Genomic DNA, 22355 nt, shown 5'->3' on the forward strand with positions numbered 1-22355 from the left:
TTTAACTCATCTGCTCCCTTACCGTCCTTATCACACGTAAAGATGAAGTTAACCCATTTTTTTCTTTTACAATAATATGTTGTATGTGCCCTCTATAGTGTAAACACGGCATTTCGATTAATATTGTTAACCAACAAAACCCACCTGTTTTTATACAAATTTAGGAGGCGGCCATTTTGCCACTTGCCGTCGACTGAAAATGACATCACTAGGTTTCAGGTCACAACCAATCAAGGCTCAACTTCAGAACACTGGTGTGTCGTGATTGGTTGTGACCCGAGACCTGGTAAGTGATGTCATTTTAAATCGACAGTATTTGGCAAAATGGCCGCCCTCTGAGATTTATAACAACAGGTGGATTTTGCTGGTTAACTCGTATTCAACAAATTTAACATTAATCAGAAGTCTGTTTTGACGAGCTGGACTGTACAGAACATATTATTACAAAGTAAAATTTGGGGTTGCCTTCCACTTTACAGGGGCCACATTCCGGAAAATGTTTGATGGTTAGTGTTGCTACTTTGAGAGATGATGATTTATTTATTATTATTAGTATGATTGTTTTTAAGAGATCCGTGCCTTAGACATGTTGGCGGGTGGGCACTGCCCCCTGTGGCCTGGTGGCTCAAATTATGTTTCGATGGAAGAAAAAAAAAGACCAATATTTTCTCTACACAGATTTGCTATTTTTTGTAGACTTGTTGCAGATGCGCAAGCCTCAGGGAGCTGGGTGGCCCATTTAAAGGTGCGCAAACACACAGATACACACAGGCGCGTTTGGAGGATTAACTATAAATAAATAAATTTATAGTGTGAGCTCATCAGCTAGAGTAAACATGATATTGACTTTTGAAAATAAACCAAGTGTAGCAGACATCCTCCACTTAGTTTTAGAACTCTTCCCCCTACTGCATATCACAAGAGTCATGAAAGGAAAAGTCTGGAAATGCCCTTAATTTCCATATAATAGAAAAGATTATAAAACAATAAAAAAATTCCATATTTGGCATCATCAAATATTCAAATGTCCCGGATTACCTAAAGATGTTGTCATTGGGGTCCCTGACCCAGCTAGTACACGTGCCACGGCACAGTTTGCTACACTGAAAGATTAATAAGCAAATCTAAAATATTTATGCGAGCTACAGCTGGAAGACAAGACGTCCACTCCCAACACATTGGCCAACTCTTTGGCTGAAGTTGCAAGTTCATTAAAAAGTCCCCAGTGTCATCAGCAGACTGATTATGAACTGAAAGCTCAGATGAAGCGCATCCAATTATCGAGGAAGGATTGATAATGACGCCCATACATAATGTATGACATGCTGTATTGTTTTGATAGAGGTATTCATTTAATAATTATTCATTTAGTGGTTGGAATATGCACTGTAGCTCACCAACAGAGACACTTCATTAGGAACCCCTGAATTGTCAAATCAGAAGCCCTGTGCTTATTTGTCATTTTATAATTAATGTATACTTTAATCTTTGCAAATATAGGACCCTGTTGGCAGTTATTGAGAAGAAAAGACCATCTAAGGACTGCCTGAGCCCGAAGAGACTGAGTGACAGCTGCCAAGAGCACTAAAAGGTGCAGGCGGCACATAGAAATGGAGTGAATAGAGAGTGGCACGGGTGGGTGGGCATGACGCAGGCTAGAAAATATTAACGGTGCACTATTATTAGGTACAGAGCATGCAGGAGAGATGTTTAAGCTCCTGTGCTGCCCTCTCAAATGTTCACCATTGGAAGGAAGTAACAGTCATGAATGAAATGATGCACACGGTAGTAACACCTTGGGGTTACTCGGCAGTCCTAATTTATCCCATTCAATTAAAAAAAATGAATTGAAAAAATATTACAATAATTATTCATTGAATAGATAAAAATACATAAATGGAAAAAATAAAAATACTAGGATTTATCATTAGAATATATATTATTAAACATGTATACACTATATAATATACGTACTTATATAGATATTTAAATGTATGTACATATATAGTTTGAAAGAGTCACGACTCTGACAGTTGTCGCTTAACCTTCATAAGCATCAACATGCATGTTTCCTATACGGGTGTTACTATATAGTAATATATATTTATATGTTTAATGAATATAAGGTCTTGATTTAAAATGGCATTAACTTGACTCCAAGAGGTGAGAAAATTTGAAAATATACAAGCATTAGTGCACTAAAACATTCTACAATATTAAATATTGTGTCAGAGGGCTACTATAATGGGAAATGTATTCAACGTCTCCCCCTTGTGGCCATGTGTGAAACAACCAGACTAACGGTTCTGGACCGCATTTTACTTAAATAACCACGACTATAAAATAATTCTATTTTTAAAATTATTTAAAAAATAATTAAATAACGTGTCTGGTTTTGAAGAATAACATTAGGAAAAAATATGAATGATGAAAAATTATATGAAAAGATTGTACATGAAGAAATTATTTTAAAAAATACTCAAAAGAATTACACAAAAATAAGAGATATAAATAAAAAAATATACAAAACACTATAGAACATAGATTAATAAAAACAATTAATAATCTAATTTACTAATATACTCAGATAAACTGAAAAGTGAAAAAATACAAATACACAGCTAAAATAAATTCAAACGTTTTAAACGTTACATTTTCTGAAATTAAGATGAAAATAATTATGTTTAGTTCAGAATATTGCAAAAATACTGTAGAAAGTAAAAAATATTCAAATGAAATTAACAACTACTGTATGGAAATTGAAGTAGGTTATATTACAACTTTTTTCACTTGCAGTGTTTTTTGCATCACTACTATAACAACACACACACACACACGCACACACACGCACACGTGTGCACACATTGACACACGAACAGAAACATTTGGCTGACTTTTTGGAGTATTAATAAATATCTAATAAAAAAATACCACACAGAGGTGGCCTGATGCACAGATAGAAAAGTCAGCAGGCTGAAATTTTCCTCAAGAGACTGCAACAACACAATTGAGTTTGTTGACGACATCTACGTTACCATTTATGGACATAGCACACGTGGACCCCGTACATGGATGTCCATGATCTGACATAAGAAAGAGTGCGTGAACTTGTAGAGGTTTACACAAGCCCATCTGGACTGGAGGGAACAAGACAGCAGCAGGGGGGCCTGGGGTCACTTAGGGAGCGTCATTAAATTACACCTCCTTTGGGGACCAGAGGGATTGGTTGCCAGCCAATAATCACACACGTTATTCAAAATTATGTTATTATAGTTTTGTGTGTGTGTGTGTGTGTGTGCATGTCCGCATGTATACACACACACCATATTCTACTCAACTTTATTCATACAGCAATTTAAAAACAACCACAGCTGCATACAAAGTGCTGTACAAAAAGTACAAATCAGACATAAAAAAAAAAAAAAAGGGTAAACACAATAAAACGCTGACGAATCTCATGCCGAGTCGAAAGCCAAAGAATCGCAGTAGTTGAAGGGAATCATTTCTTGACGGTCCCTAAGCGGTGGAGCCAGGCAGTGCAAGCGGTGCATGTTCCCGTGACAACCCCATGAACTTCATTCAGTGCACATCAGCAGCAGCAGCCAGATGTCAAGTGAGTGACCTTGCGTTGCCCTTTGACTGAGATGGGCAAGTCCAAGTGGTGCTGCTGCCTGGCGAGCACGCTGCTATGCATGGTGGCACTCGTGTGCGTGTGCGTGGCCACTCTGATGTTCTCGCCGTGCTCGGGCGGATTCCGGCACGCTGCCGTGGCCGCAGACTCGCTGCTTTGCTCTCAGGTTGGCAAGTAAGTAAACTCTCAATCGGTTCGATTCTTTTTTGTGGTCTTCTATGACTTTCGTCGCAATAGTTTGCGGCACGCTTTTTGCTGAGTCAGCAGTTTTTGAGAATCTGACTAAGGTGATAAGCAGGTTAAGAGATTGGATAAGATAGTTAATGCCCACATGGGTATGCTGCTTACTTCATGTCGTTTCATGTTGCTACATAACATGCAAACTGAGATTAGATGGGCAGTTTAAATTATGCTGCTGTTATGCGGTGGATATAAGAAGTCTACACACCCCTGTTCAAATGGCGAGTTTTTGAAATGTAGACAATTTAAACCAAACAGGGAAGGGGTGTGTAGACTTTTTAAAATAAATCTTTTTATTCACCATGTTATGAAAAAGTCAACTTTCAGCTTTGTTTAACCCAGCAGAAATTGTCTCTATGATACTATTGGCTGGCAACCAGTTTGATTTTTTTTGGCTTTGCCAAGTAATTGAGTCACTTTAAATTTTGGTGATTACATTTGTGTTTGGTTGAATGCGTGTGTCTAGATTGTAATACATCTCTCCATAATTTTACGTTGACCACTGACACAATGTATTGAGACATGATAGGAAAATATTTGGATTGTGAGTTGGATTTTATTCATATTGAAGTTGCTGAATTAATTAGGTTGATTGCTATATAGTCAGAAATGTAAATAAATTTAAAAAATTACATTTAATCTCAATTACTGAATAAAAATGAGAATTCATTGTAAGAATAAATTATGTTATCTGACACATTTCACATATCCAGTCATTTTAACTTCATGCTGTCAAACTTGTGCATGGTTTATGTCTTTTTACTGGAGTGTACACATGAACGCCCCCACGCATACCTGAATGTCTTTCAGGAATATTCTGCAGCAGGGCGGCTCGGCAGTGGACGGCGCCATCGCGGCCCTCCTGTGCACCGCCGTGGTCTACCCCCAGAGTATGGGACTCGGTGGAGGCTCTGTGGTAACAGTTAGAAATAAAACAGGTTGGTGCTGACAAGAATTTCACAAAGCGGATTGTCAATGATGCGGTTGCGGGGATTTTAATTCCAGGTAAGGTGACGGTCTACAACTTCCGAGAGACAGTCCCACGCAATTTTAAAAGCAACCTGTTAGATGACTGCACTGGCTCAAAAAAGATGGCAGGTAATTCCATAATGTATGTTGGTAAATATGCATGAGGATTATCATTTCCGGTATTGTGCTCTCCAAGGTAGTCAGTGGATTGGCGTTCCTGGTGAGCTGCGGGGCTACGAGGCCCTTCATAAGCGCTATGGCAAGCTGCCGTGGTCCAAGCTCTTCGAGGAGCCCGTAAGATTGGCCAGAGAGGGTCTTCAGGTGCCTCCTCACCTGGGGAAGATTCTTGCCATACCCAGTATGAAAAGAAGAGTAGAACAATCATCCCTCTGGTATTGAAATACTTCCTATTTCCTCTCTTCTTTTAAATTTTAATTAAAAATTAAATTTCCTCTCTTCTTTTAAACAAAATAGTGTGCTGCCATCTAGTGGCTGACTGTGGAAGTACACCTAAATAAAAAATAAATAAAAATCATCAATGACTAATTCCATTTATATTTTTTCTTTATTCTTCACCATTATTTTTTCTAAATCATAAAGCAAATTAAAATTTAGAATAATGTCTGTGTTCCAGTGAAGTTTTTTGCAACAACAACACGAGTGTTCTTGAGACAGGAGACATAATCAAGTTTCCTCAACTTGCTGAGAGCATGGAGACAATTGCCAAGAATGGAGCAGACGCTTTCTACACTGGCGAGATGGCCTTGGATTTAATTCACGATGTTAAAGCCGCAGGTGGGACGCAACACAATATTTATCTTTATTTTTATTTCTATATTCTATGTGTTTCTATATGTCATTCTTATAGGTGGGACATTAGAAATGGAGGATCTGAGGTCTTACCGGACAAGGGTGGTGGACGCGTGGACAGTTCCTCTGGGGGACACGCTGATGCACATCCCTCCACCGCCTGCTGGGGGCGCCCTGCTTGCCTTTATCCTCAAGATCATGCAAGGTTTCCCCTCTCTCATTTCGTGCTAGTTAAGCAAAGAAGCTGAATATTTAAATAGTGTTTTTTTTTCACAGGGTTCTCCGTGACACCACATTCCCTGGATGGAGAAGGAAAAATTCAGTTTTACCATCATTACATAGAGGCCGTCAAATTTGCCAATGGCCAGCGAAGGAGCATTCGTGATCCTTTTTTCAACACCGAGAAGGTTAGGATTTTATATTTAAGCACAATAGTTATTTGTGTACAAAAATTATTCCATTAAAAATGTAACAGGTGTGTCAGAGAAGTTCCAGGACTGCCCTCACAAACGAGACCTCAAAGTGTAAAATAGGTTCGGGAATGTCATCTTCTTACAGAGTGCAGAGCATCTGATAGATCCAGACTTTATCGATCATATCAGGACAATGATTTCTTCCAGTGGCACTCACCCGCCTTCGTATTACTCCAACGTCAAGCCGCCGCCCGATCACACGGGAACGTCGCAAGTCTCCGTGCTGGATGAAGACGGACTGGCCGTCTCTGCCACCAGCACCATCAACCATCTGTGAGGAGAAGTTTGTTGAAAATGTCCTGAAATATGAAAATTGTCATCACCGTGTTTTGGTCTAGATTCGGTGGAGGCGTTTACTCCCCACGTACGGGCATCATCCTTAATAATGAGCTGGCTGACTTCTGCGGGAAAGTAGACACACTGAAGCCTGGTAAGGTTCAGCTCTGTGAAGACACAAATGGACACACGTCATTTTGGAGGAAACAGTTCATTTAATCAAGCTCTTTCAAATTTGTTGCTTCAGGTGAGCAGCCTCCCTCCTCAATGACACCAGCAATACTAGAGTCCAAATCTGGGGGGCTTCTTGTGATTGGTGGAGCAGGGGGAAGCATGATCACCAGTGCAGTGGCCTTGGTATTAATCATATAAGTATATATATATTTGTGAGTGTCCTTTATTGATTTTTTTTTTTTAAATTTCCCTGTGTCCCTTAGTCTGTAATAAATCACCTGTGGCTGGGAATGAGTCTAAAAGAAGCGATCGACGCTCCCATTGTATTTGTGGATTCCAAGAATAATGTCAATTTTCCACCCACTTTTGACCAGGTGAGTTATCAGAATGCACTCGACGATCGGATACAATGACTTATGAAAGTCGTGATACGTTTTCGCTTTGCTTTCAGTCTGTAATCGACGGCCTCAAAGCTCTCGGGCATCAAGTTGGACAAATGCAGTATTTTTTTAACATCGTGAATGGTGTGGAGAAGGAGAAAGGATGCATTATGGCCGAATCGGACGCAAGGAAGAACGGGATGGCAGATGGATACTGACTTCAACACGATTTACACTTAGCCTTAAAGACTCTCTTCTATTTTGGTCAATGATCAGGTGAACTTTTTTGGGACTTTGTAGAAGAATGTTTGTGTATTATCTATTTTTTATGATGCCTTTTTAATTTTTTTTTTATTTACTAGCAGTGGGATACATTGAATTTATTTTTAAACAACCAATTAACAAATTTGATTTGTTCATTTTAAATGATAAAACATGGTTATTATACAAATGGTCACTTTATTAATTCAGCATTTATATCTGTCAGCATTTTCACCTTTGGAGTGGAAAGATGAAACTGTATAACCATTAATTGACATAATTTTTATGGAGCAGAGAAATTATGTTCAGCTACCTTCTAGTTAGGTGAGCTGGGTTTATCAAAAATCGCATGCCCATTAAGTGTCTAGTGTTGCAGAAAAAAACATAAAAAAATACAGTGTAAATTCTTATAAATTGGAACATACCTTATGAGTGTTGTCACCACAGGTATCAAAGATGTTGCACGGCGTTCTGCTTGTGCTGCAAGTCACACAAGCACATTTACTGTTAGCAAATACAAAAGTGCCTCAAGAAAATGTCTGAAAATTGACCCACCGGAAAGAAATCTATTTTTTTTTTTTTACTCTTATTATTATTTTTGAGTTAGGTCAGGGCCCGTGGTGTCCATATAGAATGTTACTCCACCATTCCGGAAGCTAAAAATATGACAAAGTGTTACAGGAAATGGATGGAAGGATGGAAAACCAGCCTTCTTTTATAAACTTTAAAAAGATAAATAAACTCAAACTCCAAAAAGGCTCCCAACAATTAAAATGTATCTAGTTTAATTTTCAGCAGATGAATATGTACACATTTAAGTTCACCATGTAGCTTCAGGCAGCGAGCAAAGCAAATACTGACATAGTATTCTGTCAAGGCAAGTTCCAGCATCAATAAACAAAAAAAATTAAAATAGTCACAATTTTGTTCCACATACAATATGATGTCATTGGTCCACATGTAATCATTTTATCTGGAAAATAAAAACACTAGTGTTCTCTTATAGGTCGATATAAGAAATACAATCAGCAGTTCTCATCTTTGCACGAGGGGGTGAGGGGTAGCAGCCAAAAGGAAGAGAACTTAAAAAAAAAAAAAGAGCAAACATACAATACAAAATATAAATTTCTTTCAGGGTTGAGTGGAATTCATATTTACGGTATTTTTAAAATATTTCATGATTTGGCCTTTTCTGCTAGTGTTCAGTGATTATCCTGAAATGTTCTTCTCATCTTGAAGGCATTCTAGGACATAGTGGATCACCCTGTAGCAGAAGATATACTGGTCCTGGAAGGCACATAAAGACATACGTAAGACGTGTAAAAAGTCATGCTTCAAAGTTACTCATTAGTCAAGAGCACCTCTGTCTGGACCATTCCCTTTCGCTGGAGTCTCATGTTTCGTACCACATCAGAAATATCAAACTGAAAAAGAAAAACATCATTCTTATGTTCAAAGTTTTGACACTGCAATGTATTAAATGTCAAAATGTATGCAAAATTTGGTCCCACTCACGTCGGCGTCCTTGCTGATGAGACCGAGGACCACGTCGATACAAATAAGCGTTCCGGAGCGTCCGATGCCTGCGCTGCAGTGCGTGATGATGGGGCCCGAGCGGTGCACGTGCCTCATGTAGGAGATGAAGGTGAGCAGCTGCTCGGGCTGTGACGGCGTCCCATGGTCGGGCCAGCCCGTGTAGTTCAGGTGCGTCACCATCTGCGTTTCATCCGTCTGGACGACAACGTTCGTCAGATAATCCTCGCTTCTTTCCAGGTTTTTCACGGCCTTACCGTTACATCTTTGACCTCCACGAGCCGGATGACAAAGTGGTCCAGGTATTGGTCTTTGACCAACTTGACCTGCAGGCGCTGATCCACCATCTCCGTGGTGCCCGGCGAGTCGGGCCAGTACCGTTGGCACTTCACCTTGCCGCCCTCGATCTCCTGCGTCATCATGGCTACCACGTTGGACTTCTGCTCCCACACCATCTGCCAGAAGTCGCCCATAGTGGTAGGCAAGGGTCCCTGGCAGGCGATGTAAGCAAATTCTTCGTCCTTCACGGCCATCTTAATATGGTTGGCGTTGATATAGCCGCCATTTGTGCCCAGCACCACTCGCGTGGTATCGACTGCAGGAAAACAGATATGGAAAAATTAAATGGAGAAAAAAATAAAAGCCCTCATAACACTTAAAATGGATGCCTCTGTGTCCCCTCCACTACCCAAGTGTGTGAACTCACAAGGGACAATATTCTTGTAGCGGTTCTTCCTCTTGTTCTCCTTCGTCTGGCCAACCAAACAGTCGTCCAGAGGTTGAAGATTTTGAAGATTCTACAAGAAAGTATCGCCAGTATGACGAGAGGATCCACAGATCAGTGAGATTATTGCGAGGTTCTCACCTCAAATTCCTGCTGGGGGACTTTCTGGTCCAGAAGGCCCTTCATCATGCGCACGACGCCGTTGAGCTTGAGACCCGTGTACTGGCCGTCGGGGACCACCTCAACCAGTGGCAAGGAAGTCATCTCTTCCTCTGTGATGATTGGCCCATCTGCGTCAAAGCACAACAAAACACACTATATTAGAAAATGAAGAAAAAACATTTGAATCCTCAGAAAAATCAAAAATATAAACTGATTTTTTTTTTTTTAATTATCGCAGCACTTACAATATTCTAATAGTAATTGGTGCTTATTACATATAAAGAATCAAATATTCACCATTACTGAATTTGGAATTGAGGTTTTCAATGGGCAGCTCATCGCTTCCCCACGTGATGACGTCATCATCTTCGAGCTGGCCAGCGCTCATTTGCAGATAACTGCCCATTCAAACAACAGATGGGATTTTAAAAAAAAAAAAAAACAACATCGAAAATCCACACTACGATCGCCAACTCTTACTTTTCATTGCTGGGGGTGTCCACGCTCTCCTCCAGCCATTCAACTTTACGGGAACCCTAAGGAGTAAAAGGACAAGCAATTAAAAGGTGAATTGTAAATGTTTAATAGTTAGGTTGAGAGCTTTGATGAGAACCTCAGGCGAGTCTTCGGGCAAGGAGGAGCCGTCGTAGTCCGTGTCTTCAGAGAGTTCGGTACTGTTCTCCTTTGTGGGATGGGGCGGGCCTTCGTCATAGTCAGTCGGCGGTAATGGCGGACAATCGGATTTGAGTAAATTATGGGGACTACCCAACTTGGTCTTCACCCCGCTGTCTTCACTGAGATCTGAGAAGAAAAGATTGACTATTACAAACCATGAGAGTTTTGCTTTTGTGTTGTTGAAAAACTCGAGGCACGCTGGTACCTGCGTTGCCATTGCACTTGTCCGTGTTGATGGGCAGATAGGCCAGGTAGGTGCTGGGGTTCTGGTCAGGCGGCCTGGACACCATCAGGCGGACCAGGCCTTTAGCTTTGCGAATGGTGGTGACAGCTTTGGTATGCGAGATGCCAGTCATTGGCTCCTCATTTACCTGCCAGCACAAAATAGCCTCAGACAAAAGCTCATTTTCATAAGGAACGTTAAATAAAAAAAAAAACTTACTTTCAGAAGCCTGTCGCCCACTTGCAACTTGCCCGAGGCCTCCGCGACTCCGCCCGCTGTGATGGACTTGACGAAGATGCCTCGCTCACCTCCGATCACGGAGAAACCGAGACCCCCAGAGTGCGGCTTGTCTAGCTCCAGCTTGATCACCTCCTCCTGTACATTCAAACGTGTTAACATTGCACATCACGAGAAAATTTTTTTTTTTTTCCAGGATTCAACCTACCTCTAAAGAAGACAGCACTGAGAAAAACTCATTCTCCATTGGATCTTCTGTTGTGCGGAACCCTTGAATGACAAACAGTCACAAATATTGGCCTTTTTTTATTTTTTCCCTCAACAGAACGAGAGTTTTAATAGTCACACAAAAACATTCTTGTTCATTTATTGACGTGTCTATTTACAAGTGGATTGTATAATCTTAAGAAAAATTGGCACATACCATTTATGCCAGATGATACACTGGACCTGACGTTGCTACTGAGTGTAGAAACAGTTTTCCCAGGAAGTACAGGGTTGCCATCCCTTTGAGTGAGTGAGAGCGAGAGAGGAAAAAATGAGTTCCGAATAAAAAACATTCAATTATTCTTCAATGGATACATCACACTACCTTGTGGCTTTAAGAGTCAGGTCGCCACAGGAAAGTTCCAACAATCTGGTGTTCTCGCTGAGGGTGAGTTCCTGAGTGGGTGCACCATTAATGTAATGAATGACATCCAGGGGTCTCAAGCTGCCTTCGTCCAAAGCCGCTGATCCGGCGAGGATGTCCTTGACAAACACGAGACCGTACGCGCTGTCCCTCCCGCCGTCTAACACCAGACCTTCAAGAAGAACCAGGAATCATCTCTTACTGACAAGCGTTTTACTTCATTGGTTGGATTTAAATCGTAGATCTTCTTACCGAGCGGCTTGTGGATGTCTTGAAAGCAGATATCGGGCAGGAGGTGGGCATCGATGTAAGGTTTAGGGCCATCTAACACCCTGCCTACCACTAAGTTCACCACCCGAGGCTCTGAACGCACAAGTTCTACCACCTCGGTGTGGCCCATGTTGCTCACGTCTGTCTGGTTGACCTGTGAATAAAAGCCACGCAAGATGAGAGTGGTGCGATGTTGATTTAAAAACAAAAAGAGCAATGAATGATTCTGGACCTTGAGCATTCTGTCGCCAGGCCTGAGCCGTCCGTCAATTTTAGCGGGATCCTGAACAATGTCATGGATGTAACAACCGTGATCGCTGCCTTTGGTTAGCGTAAAGCCAAGGCTGCCTTTTTCAGATTTCATTAGTGACACCTTCAGCTCCACTTCCTGTCAACACAGACATATGTCCAACAGATGGAAACCTTAAACCAGAACTGTCGGATTTCACTTTGGTTTTATTTCACAGTGGTTGACAACGGCCTTACCGGGAGAAGTTCGTCCATCTCTGTACCATTAGTAGCCAAAGAGTGGTGTAAAGGCATGGGCAAAGGAGGAGGAAGGGGATCCGGACTCGGGGCTGAACGGGAGGACGGCAGTTGGAGGGAGGTCCATTGATTCCTGCCCGAACACAATGTTGAAGTTAGTCTATTTTGATTATTACATTAGATTTACATGACAACTATTTTGTCAAATGAGGACCTCCATGTTCGCTTATTCAATTGGTTACCTCTTGCTTTGTTCTATTCTGGCCATGGCCATTTGTGGCGAGTAGAAAGCAGGTTGGACGCCGTCTTCCAACTGACGGCTGCTTCCATAAGATCCGAGTCCCAGGCTGCTGCCGCTCGGGGTCTGGGAGACACTGCTGTCCCATGTCTGTCCACCAAGCTCCAGAGCGCTGGGACTAAACGCTTCCTCCACCTCCTCATCGCCGTCCGTGCTGTCGCTGTAGCTGTTACGTCGGCCGTGGTTCTTGACTTGCAACTTGTCCAGGATGTCCTCCACACTTTCGGACTTCTTTAAACGCGGCATCTCCTGGAAGTTCTCTGTGCTGTCACTGGATTTGAGTCGCAGTCTCTCCAGGGCTTCTTCCACGCTGCTCTGACTTCTCCTGTCATCCTGTACAGGGAATGATTTGGTCCTTGGGAGATCAGGCTTTGCCGGGGGGAGTGGTTCTTTACGGGGTGATGGGTTGGGTGTCTTAGAAGAAACACACACACAAACAAAACACATTTACCTTTTAATGCTGAATCTATCAAATTCTTTATTGACTGCATAAACTTGGACATGTGACAGCAACAATACCATATTAACAACTTTATATTTATTTAGAGTAGTAAAAGAAATTTATTATAGTAACTCTTTGCTGGTTCTTCTCACCAAAGATGAGATGTCCATCTCTGGAAGAACGCCCGGTTCTGGTCTACAGAGGCGCAACGTCACTTCCTGTCCCGTTCCTCGCAAGGCTGATATTACCTCCTGAACACAAAAAACAATTCTGACATGAATTTATGGTTTTTTTTCTGTTCAAGAAACCATCAAGAAGGAACGTTCTCATACATGCTGGGAGAGTCCTTTGAGAGGTGTTTTATTGACGCGCATGATGACATCGCCGACGTTGATGCGGCCGCTCTCGGCAGCTGGCTGACCGGGGAACAGTTTCTTCACTCGCACCATACTGGAGCCCGGAGACTCGTCTGCGATGTACTCCTCCCGGCTGAAGCTGAAGCCCAGTCCTGAGGTGTTCTTCACCAGTCGCACCTCAAATACATTATCTGGTACAGCAATTTTTAAAAAGAAAAAAAAAAGTTTTATTCATGCTATTGTTTTCAATAGTATCCTATTTAACTGTGTGCAAATTTGCTGCTTTACCTGGTGTTAAAAAATTATACTCCGGCTTGTCTTTGAGGTCCTGTGGCGTTACTTTAGTCTTACTGGCAACTCGGAGGCTGCTGTTGCTGGAGTGCAGCGGTGTGCACTGTGGAGTGACAGGTGCGTGGATCCTTTCCGTGGGTGGGTGACCCCTCTCCAGCAATAAATGAACCGTCTGATAAGATAAGATAGAAAAATCGACATCACAATAAGTACATTCAAATGGTAGAGAGCGCTTGCAGTTAGCTAAATGCTAACTGGTATGGTCACTCACCTGCCCTGTGTCCCTGAGAGCGTCGACAGCCTGCTGGTGAGAGGCACCCTCAAGTGATTTTCCGTTGACGGCCACAACTCGGTCCCCTGAGAACACCACCAAAAAATCAGAATGGTGACTTCTATCCATCCATTTTCTACAGTGCTGTAAGGATATCTGGATATACCTTTAAGTACCCTTCCATCAAGTTCTGCAGCTCCTTTGGGAATGATGGCCTTAATATAGATGCCACCGTGCTGAATAGTCGTGTTCGCTCCCCCCTAAAGAATGAAACTAAAATGAAAACTAAGTCCAATAGAGATGCTGGTGATATATTTGCTGGGGGGGGTTTGATGGGTGTGTGGAATTTTAGTCTTATACTAAGTACTAAAATGATAGCACCATACTGTACGACGGATTTAATACAAAAACATCTTTTGGCATGCAAGATTAATTAAATATAATTGAAGTTATTTGTCAATCAACCGGTGAAGAAATTTGGGCATTCATTTTCTTGTTTAGCAATTGTAAATCTAGTCTATTGTGCAACTTGCTACAAAATGAATCCAAATCACTGCTGACAATGTGCATCATTTCTATTCCGCTACTATTTTGTGTTGATGTGCGCTTGAGTTGTTTTATGTAATATACTGCACAATGGACACACACAGCACTAGCATTGAATGTTATTAAATGTGTTACGTAAATGAGTCCTGGCCAAGTATTAGCAAAGTGCTAAAGGTCCTGTATTTCCAGTAATAAAAAAAGAAAATGTGTTAGTTCAAAATAAACAAATGTAGCATGCAGGATGAGTGACAGTCCAGAATCCCAAAAAGCACTTCCAGATTGGACCAGATCCATTTACAGTGAAGCAAGGCAAACCCGGCGAAATACACCATCGATGATCAGCGATGCGGGATGGAGGGGGGAGGGGAAAACAAGGGGCTTAAGAAAGAGATTGTGAAAACCTTGCCGAACAGTACCGTGACACTTATGCCCAGGCTGCTGTCTTTTTTCGACAGCTCAATGTCAAATAGGTCTCCGGGCCGGAGGCTACTGACACCTGAGGCATTACCGTTTAAATGTTCTGGGTGGTAGTCCTGCGAACACAAGAAGAAGAAGAAGGCATGACGGTGAATGAGCGCAAGCTGGGACATGCAGGTGGGGGAGGAGAAGGAGGATTACATGCAGTTTGTAACAAAAGAGCCTCGCATTGCCATGTCAAATGCAATGAGAGGCACTGGTTATAAACAGATAATTAGTGAAGGTAGACAGAGAAAGAAATGAGTAGGTGGAATCATTGCATTCAATGTTGCTTTGGCATCATAAGAAAGGGAGGCCGAACTAGACACAAACATTTCAAACAACTTTTGAGTCGATAAATTCTTATGCCCATCCCCAGAATCAAGAAAAGTGAAAGTACCTTATTGACCATTACTTTCTCCTGACTTTTAGAGGGACTCTCCTCATCCACGTCAGAATCCCCTCCATCGGAAAACTCGGAAAGCTTAGGAACTTCTAAGAGTTTGGTCTTCCGAGTTTTTGGAGGTAACGCCGGTGGCGGGGGATCCGAGGATGAATTTGGGGTTGCAAGTGTGGTAGTTGCCCTTTCAAGGCACTGCTGGACTTGGCTGGAGGTGAGATTGTTGCTGATTATGTCTTGGGAGGTAGGGGAACTGAGTCGGGCTGGGAAGGGACGGGAGGTCGTGTGATCAGCTGATGGAACGTCCAGTTCTCGCTGAGCAGACTTGAGTTCCTCCAATGCAGACTTGGTCTTGCTTGGAGAAGAGCTAGATGAAGACTCTGAATAAATAATAAGAACACTTGCATTATAGGACATAGAGGAAAACTTTATTAGTTATTTATTTTGGAATCTTTGTATTATTTTTTTTTTTAGAACTGTTTTTAGATTTATGAATTGGAAGTACCTATATTTTGATAGATTATGATACATTCTGACTGGCTAATAAATTTTGTAAGGGACCTCACTCCTGACAAAATCCTAAATGGAATGGAACCCTATTTAATAAGTTTTCTGAATATTTATTAACAATGATCTTAGGCCACATCACAATTGGAATGCTACCTTTATAGAGTCTCTCTTTGGGCTGCGAAACCACGAGCGTAACATCATCTGGAGCATTTTGGAGCACTTCAATGGTGTCGGCGTGAGAGAGCCCTTCCAGGTACAGATCGTTGACAGCCATTAGGCGATCTCCTGTGACGACATGGATGCAGCAAGCGTGATGAAGTTTTAAGCACAACTGGTCAAATTTGAGGGGGAAGAAAAAGTGAGGTGGGTCTACCGGGTTTGAGATGACCATTAACATCAGCGGGACCCCCTGGTGTGACTGAGCTGATGATAGTACCCATTTCGGTGCGACCCGAGTTCTCCCCACCAACCACTTGGAACCCTGCACATATAAACACTGATGTCAAGAATGCAAATCACGCGACACCACATAAATAACAATGCATGTAAGGGGAAAACATTTATTTACCAAGCCCATATTTCACATCTTTCTTCAGGCTTACAGATGTGATTTGTTTCTCTGGAGATGGCAAAGCGTTGACTTTTTTCTTCAAGGAATCTATTAAAGAAAAATAATATTTGATGTGCTTTGAGTTGATGAGAATACAAAGAATAGAGCACAAAAATATAAACAAAAAACATACCATTAGCAGAGGTAGGGGTGGATGGCAGTCCAGTGGAGTTGTGCATACTGACCCCTAAAAAAAGGCAGAAAATTAGCCTTTGAGAACACCCAGTATTTTTTTTTTTTTAATTTCATTGTCTGCAAGGTTACTTACCCATCACATAAGCTTGTCCCGCATCTTCTATAGAAGAGGAGTCTGATTCTCTTTTGGACTCTAATTGACTCCATGCTGGACTGTTTTAGAGAAATAAATAAAAGGAATAAGTAAGTAAAATAAAAGTATTTCGTTTCTACCACTAGGGGTCACTAGACTCAATAGAGAACCCTGGATTGTGGGAGTTAGCGATCAATCATTGTAAACAAATACGACAGTATAAGACTCAAGTACAGAGTGTGAGTATTTTTGTTACAAATCACTTAAACTCACGTGTTGGTCTGGTGCAAGAGCGAGTCTGTGTCTGAACTGGCGCGCTGGCCGGGGAGAATCCGATCCAGGCCGCCGCTATATCGTTCCGCTGTGCTCTGTTCCAAGGCCTCCAGTGTCTGGCCGAGGTTGTGAAGTGAGCGGCTCATGGGCCGGGGATTAGGGTGTACCTTTGCAGGATGGAACCCTGGAAAGTTAAGCTGGTCCTGGATCAGGAAAGCACCAGGTGGCGCCTTGTTGAGAGCCACCTCTGAGTAGGAGATTCTCTTCAGGTGCTCTGGGTTTGAGTGTGTGGACAGAGCAGGTGCCAGGCTGCCAGAGCTCAAAGCTCTGCTTACCACACCCTGACGAGCCGAGGAATGCTTTAAGCCAGTCAGGGGTGTGCTCACTAAAAATAAAGATTTAAAAAATTACTGAATAAAGATGGTTCGTTTATTTAAAAAGCAGATATAAATCTGTGTTCTTTCTACCAAGGTCCTGGAGCTCCTGGTTGCTTTGGAGAGCCCTCATCTGCTGGAGAAACTTGTGATGGTCAGAGCAGAGCTGAAGCAGATATTGACATGTGTTGCTGCTGTCTGTCTGGAACACGTGCTTGATTCCATCTGATGTGTTTTGAAGACAAATCTTCTTTTTCTGGTGAATAAGCAAAGAGTTGTGTTAGGTCAAGCTCCAGTTTTGACCAGTTTTGGGGTTCAAACCGAAAGTGTTATAACCAGATTAGGGTTACACTCATCAACAAAATGTCCTCACAGTGAACGAAATCTTCTTTGTCTCCCTCCAGGGGAATCTTAGCACTGGGGTTCGATTTCCATTCAGGACCTCGAAAATGAGAACCCCTTTGGTGTAGACGCCCAGCATGATACCAGTTTGGGACCTCTTCTCGGGGAGCACACGATGGAAATGGACACCGTATTCGGGCAGCCTCTGGCTCACCTGAGGAAAAATAAAAATTCATATATAATATATCAATTCCCAGAAATGGTACCCACAAAACATGTAAAAGTATAATTTACTGTGGGTCTCTGAATTTTAAGAGTACTTTTATATATAGCTAATAAAATGATATATTATTTCATATGGGAAACAAAAAGTAGGTCAACTAGCTTTATGACTGAACGGAGAAATTTATCTCTTAACTGACCTTGAGGAACTCAAACTCAGCCTCTGACTCAAGTGCTCCATAGTAGTTCCTATGAAGTTTTGGCAGCTCCTCCTTGATGGTCGTCTGGTCTATCTTGTCCAAGACTGACACAGGCAAGTAGTGCTCAGCTCGGAAGTACGTCTTTCCAACAAGCTGCTGCAAAGTTTATCAAGTTAAAAAGTGAGCAAAACTTCAAAACTTTCTGCTCCTAATCTATTCTAAAAATGTGTAATGCCTGATATTGAGTACCTCAGGTTGGTAGTCACCAAACTCCGCCTGCAAGGCGATGGAGGCCAACAAGATGGCATTTTCCATGTCGCAGCGCATTCTCTCCTCTAGGATGTCCTTCCTCAGCTGGAGATAGTACTGATGTTTGGTCATAGCATGTCTGTTATTCAAGGAAAGAAAAAAACAAGTATTATAAATATGCAGTTCCACAAAACAATTTTTTCATATACTCACTGAATTAGGTTGACATCATCAAGGAAAAACTTGATGCGGAGGTAAAGGTTAAAAGGCACATCAGATTTCTTCTTCCAAGCCTCAGGTGCCACTTTCGATAGCTTGACATCAGGATCAACGAAGAAAAACTCATTTTCTGTGTAGAGTGAGGGAGAGTTTAGTATGACGCTGGATATTTTTTTTCTCGGCAGATAGGAGTACACTACCTGTGAGATAAGCTAAGCCAAAGAGATGGCGTTCGACCAGGCCAACGTGAGCGATCACCATATCCAGCGTGTCTTTACACGAGGCCTTGAGGTCACAGGTCAGCTCCAGCTTCTGGCCGCTCAGTAACACCACACTCAGCTTCCTTTGCACTTCCTCACCTTTACGCTTCTATGATGAAAATCAATGAATTGCAAACTGGATAATCAAAAGCGTTTGCTCCGTCACCATGAAAAAACATTCTCACCATTATGGAAGAGGGAACAGTGAGGGCGACGCTGGGCTCACTGGCCATCTTCACAAACTCTGGTCCGTGAAACAGCTGTTGAAGCAAAAAGCATAAAAAAAAAAAAAAAAAAAATTAAACAATATTTCATATTTGTGGCAGGGGCCAAACAGTGCTATGGAAAGCGAAAAATGTGCGGTCCGCTATTCCGTGTGGGCGGCGTCATAAAACTCTCTCAGCTTTATGTGAAGTCATGGTCACAGATTGCAGCCAACAATTTTTTGTCCTTAAATGATAGTTAATTGAGTTTGTGGTGAAAGGAAGACTTCACCCAAAACATGACACACAGCTGCAATTATCACCAGAGGCTACTGTGAATTATGCCGTTGTCAGCACTTTGCATGAAGCCAAAATGAGAAGAGCAAGGACCTTGGCTTTACGGAGCGGCATAGAAGACGTGTACGGTGGGTCCTGGAGGTCCAGCATGGAAGCGTGCGAAGGAGCTAGTGTGTCTTCCAAGGTGTAGATGTTGGCCCGGGACAACCTGTTGGCCAGATGTGCCTGCAGACGCTGTACCTCCGCCTCCTGCTTCTGGAGGAGCAGCTCGGCTCCAGCTAAACCTTCATCAGCTGCTCCTTCATATTGCCTACAAGGAGGAGAAAATTTAAGATGTTTACAATCACATTTCACATTCAGCAAATTTCAAAAATTGAGAGTTATATCAAAGCTAATAATTAGCTTTTTATGGTAACTAGGAATAAAATGCTTAGCTATGAAACGTATTGAAGCAGAGAATTAAAAAAAATGAAAACTGTACATAGCTGAGTCGTGAAACATGAAAATAAAAAAGGAAAGAACATTTGGAAGCGGGTGTTGTGCTATGTAACAAATTGAAAACATTGTTTTCCTACAAGCAGGAGGCAGCTCTGCTCTATAATGCCAGAAGATTAGCGAGATAGAGGCTGCTCAGTGTGGACGCTGCATCCGATGACCTCACTGGGCAAGCATGGGGGCTGACCCCGCTGTGAAAAACTCGCTGAGTACGTGTGTGTGTGTACTCTTATCTGCCACTTATCAGTCGCCAAAGGGGGGGTTGTCAAACGTGGAAAAATCCTTACACGAGACAGAGGACATTTGTTATCGTAACGCAGCCCTACCAAAACTACTCCAGGACAGGTTCAGACCGCCGAAGCAGAGTTGAAAAGTATTTTGTCATAGGTGACACAGCATGACTTTTTTTTTTTTTGATCATCCAGGAAGCTCCTAAACTGCATTGCTCAATCGATGATGTTTGTTGGCATTTCAAAAATGTTTACACAAGTGAAAAAGTTCCCCTTTAGGTTGCCTTTTATTCTGACAGCGCTGTGTTGCCAATCATTTTGCGTGCTGTTTTGTTTTGTACCTACCTGCTAACTTCATGCAATTTATTCCCAAAAAAGGAAAGCAAACTCATGTAGGTGAAATTAGCTAATGTTTGACACTTTGGGGCAAAATTTTTCTCTCTCACACTTCTGGGGCCTTCCTAGTTAAAGCTTTGAATGTATCATGTCAAGTCGTGTTTACCTGTGCCTGTTGTGACTAGTTATGGACAGGGAATCGTGTTCCGAGGAAAGCGCCAGATGTGATCCGAATCGTCTCGCATCGGCTGTTTTCTTCCCTGCAAATGATACGGGGGAATAGGTACGTGAAAAGCTTCCAAGTGGTCCACAATGCGTCGGGCAGCTTAATTGTGTACCTTGTCTGTAGTCTGGATCGGAGGAGGCAACCGAGGGGCTTTCACTGGAGGAACTGTAATCACTGTGGTGCCGGTGGTGGGTGAGATTTGGTTCTGAGAGAAGAACAATGACAGAAATTAACCAGCGTCAAAGAAGAGAGCGCTTATTCCTTAAAAACAAACACACGTTGTTTATAGAAAGGTGGTTGGTTTAATAAAACAATCTATCCTGCTCTCACAGTAGTTGAGGTTTCTCATCGTTATGTTGGTAAACATCAACAATGGAGGAAGCGCTTAAGCATGCATGCCTGTCATGCGACGTCTTGCTCCACCGGCTGAGCGTGTAGTGCACATATCTAAGTGAAACAAAGTCATCTCGGATGACTTTGTCAAAACTTGAAAGTCCTGCTCTTCAGTTTCACTTAGCTAGCTTAAATGCGTAGCGTTCCCAAGTCATTGCTCAAGTTTTTTTTTATTGACATCACATCTTCTCTTGTGAGATCCTTGAATCTAACTAGCAAGGCCGCCAAACTCAAAGACAGACAATCCGTTCTTTTCTGTTTAATCACCGACTGCTGCTTGGACAAGCGCAATTACTCCGAACATTGCTAACTGCTACTTCTGTTAGCAGCACCACCACTACTTCAAACACCACTGCCATGACAATTCTAAGTAACACAAGAACCACAATTACTTTTCTTAAAACTACTCCAAAGAACCCAAACAAGATAATTGCCAATAAAAGTTCAAATACTGTAATTAAGTCTTGCAGAACATCAGCCATTCCAAACTGTAAAATAGAATTAGTCTCAGCCTAGTGTCACGTCCTTTAAACAAAGATTTATTACAGCTCGTCGCTTTCAAGAGCTGTGCGATTAAAAACTGTACATTGTACCAAAATTAGTACAGTATAGTATGCCTAAATAAACACGGTCTTTCTGAGCTGCGTACTAATGCTAATTGGCCTACTTTTCATTATGGGAACATTCTGGCCGTTAAATCCGAAATTTGATGCGGCGAGGTCAAATTGGCTCCCCCCTTCGTGTAAAGTTAAATATAGCAAATTGGTTTCTTTGTAAAACACTTGGACAGCTTATGAGCCCTTGCAGCATCTGTTCAAGACATACAAGTGCAAAAAACACTCCAATCTTTCCATGGGGGTCAGCATGCCACACTGCCAGACAATTAGTCAAATTTGACTTGTTGGACAAAAGTACCTTTAATCAAGGCTCCCCGTTCCGTAGTGTTGTCCTAAATGGAGCAGCCACTACTCTGAGCCACATGACCTGCTGCCTAGTGCCGGAAAAGTCCAATAACCTTTGGAATTCCCTCATCCGCTACACATGACTCCAATTATCGAGTCCAGATTTGTTGGAACAGATTGAAGCACCTTGTGTTGAGGTGGTGTAAGATGAAAGCGACCAGGTATAAACATGCCCATGCGCACACACAATGTTTAGTCCAGAGTGAGCCACACACACACACACACACACACATGTTCAGACAGACTTCATGCACTGTGCATGGGGGTGAAACCTGAGAGCACTGACCACTGCTGCGCCATCACTTTCCTGCAGGAAACAAGAGAGAGGAGTGAGAGGAGGAGAACGAAGAAGAAGCCAAGGAACACATCCCACCCTTGCAAAAAGCCCCATTCACACCACGCTCAAGATGGAATAAGACATATTTGACCTGGCCCGATCCACACGTTTATCATATCAGTCACAGCGTTACG

At 42.2% G+C, this 22355-nt stretch overlaps 2 protein-coding genes and 1 long non-coding RNA gene across 7 annotated transcripts in view; 1 reads left to right on the forward strand and 2 right to left on the reverse strand.

Moving 5' to 3' along the window:
• Positions 1-2032: 2032 nt before the first annotated feature.
• Positions 2033-7790, reverse strand: LOC148389822 (uncharacterized). 2 transcript variants are annotated; one of them, XR_015861878.1, is made up of 5 exons: positions 7640-7790; positions 6492-6566; positions 6281-6422; positions 5744-5949; positions 2033-4782 (listed from the first exon to the last, which is right to left on the reverse strand). It is a non-coding gene; the product is annotated as an uncharacterized LOC148389822 (long non-coding RNA). The 2 variants fall into 2 exon arrangements; XR_015861877.1 differs by having other exon boundaries at positions 6281-6394; positions 7640-7789.
• Positions 3512-8439, forward strand: ggt5b (gamma-glutamyltransferase 5b). The gene is made up of 12 exons (XM_088392675.1): positions 3512-3805; positions 4682-4809; positions 4877-4969; positions 5037-5232; positions 5475-5635; positions 5709-5855; positions 5927-6057; positions 6209-6396; positions 6462-6553; positions 6647-6756; positions 6837-6947; positions 7025-8439. Exons 1-12 carry the CDS (start codon positions 3645-3647, stop codon positions 7169-7171), a joined length of 1665 nt encoding a protein of 554 aa, XP_088248801.1. The 5' UTR covers positions 3512-3644; the 3' UTR covers positions 7172-8439.
• ptpn13 (protein tyrosine phosphatase non-receptor type 13) overlaps positions 7983-22355 on the reverse strand; it is a 43542-nt gene continuing 29169 nt past the window's right edge. For 2 of the 4 annotated variants that reach the window (XM_088392672.1, XM_088392671.1), the window contains 41 exons: positions 20642-20734; positions 20470-20563; positions 19336-19552; positions 18928-19002; positions 18683-18851; positions 18477-18612; positions 18264-18402; positions 18015-18170; positions 17624-17806; positions 17344-17506; positions 16877-17261; positions 16604-16683; positions 16469-16522; positions 16294-16383; positions 16099-16206; positions 15879-16010; positions 15216-15595; positions 14761-14892; positions 13980-14073; positions 13814-13899; positions 13540-13714; positions 13228-13442; positions 13048-13146; positions 12398-12867; positions 12156-12288; positions 11902-12057; positions 11652-11823; positions 11361-11571; positions 11193-11275; positions 10977-11038; positions 10751-10906; positions 10514-10679; positions 10247-10434; positions 10114-10169; positions 9931-10031; positions 9613-9761; positions 9454-9544; positions 9005-9342; positions 8730-8945; positions 8576-8638; positions 7983-8501 (listed from right to left, as the gene is read on the reverse strand). In XM_088392672.1, coding sequence (XP_088248798.1) covers positions 8424-8501; positions 8576-8638; positions 8730-8945; positions 9005-9342; positions 9454-9544; positions 9613-9761; positions 9931-10031; positions 10114-10169; positions 10247-10434; positions 10514-10679; positions 10751-10906; positions 10977-11038; positions 11193-11275; positions 11361-11571; positions 11652-11823; positions 11902-12057; positions 12156-12288; positions 12398-12867; positions 13048-13146; positions 13228-13442; positions 13540-13714; positions 13814-13899; positions 13980-14073; positions 14761-14892; positions 15216-15595; positions 15879-16010; positions 16099-16206; positions 16294-16383; positions 16469-16522; positions 16604-16683; positions 16877-17261; positions 17344-17506; positions 17624-17806; positions 18015-18170; positions 18264-18402; positions 18477-18612; positions 18683-18851; positions 18928-19002; positions 19336-19552; positions 20470-20563; positions 20642-20734 — 6344 coding nt within the window. In that variant the 3' untranslated portion in view covers positions 7983-8423. The remainder of the gene's footprint in view (positions 8502-8575; positions 8639-8729; positions 8946-9004; positions 9343-9453; positions 9545-9612; positions 9762-9930; positions 10032-10113; positions 10170-10246; positions 10435-10513; positions 10680-10750; positions 10907-10976; positions 11039-11192; positions 11276-11360; positions 11572-11651; positions 11824-11901; positions 12058-12155; positions 12289-12397; positions 12868-13047; positions 13147-13227; positions 13443-13539; positions 13715-13813; positions 13900-13979; positions 14074-14760; positions 14893-15215; positions 15596-15878; positions 16011-16098; positions 16207-16293; positions 16384-16468; positions 16523-16603; positions 16684-16876; positions 17262-17343; positions 17507-17623; positions 17807-18014; positions 18171-18263; positions 18403-18476; positions 18613-18682; positions 18852-18927; positions 19003-19335; positions 19553-20469; positions 20564-20641; positions 20735-22355) is intronic. The other 2 variants (XM_088392673.1, XM_088392674.1) reach the window with 2 other exon arrangements.

The sequence above is a fragment of the Syngnathus floridae genome, chromosome 12 (assembly GCF_059516105.1).
Source record: "Syngnathus floridae isolate MCC-2025c chromosome 12, RoL_Sflo_1.0, whole genome shotgun sequence".
NCBI classification, from domain to species: Eukaryota; Metazoa; Chordata; class Actinopteri; order Syngnathiformes; family Syngnathidae; genus Syngnathus; species Syngnathus floridae.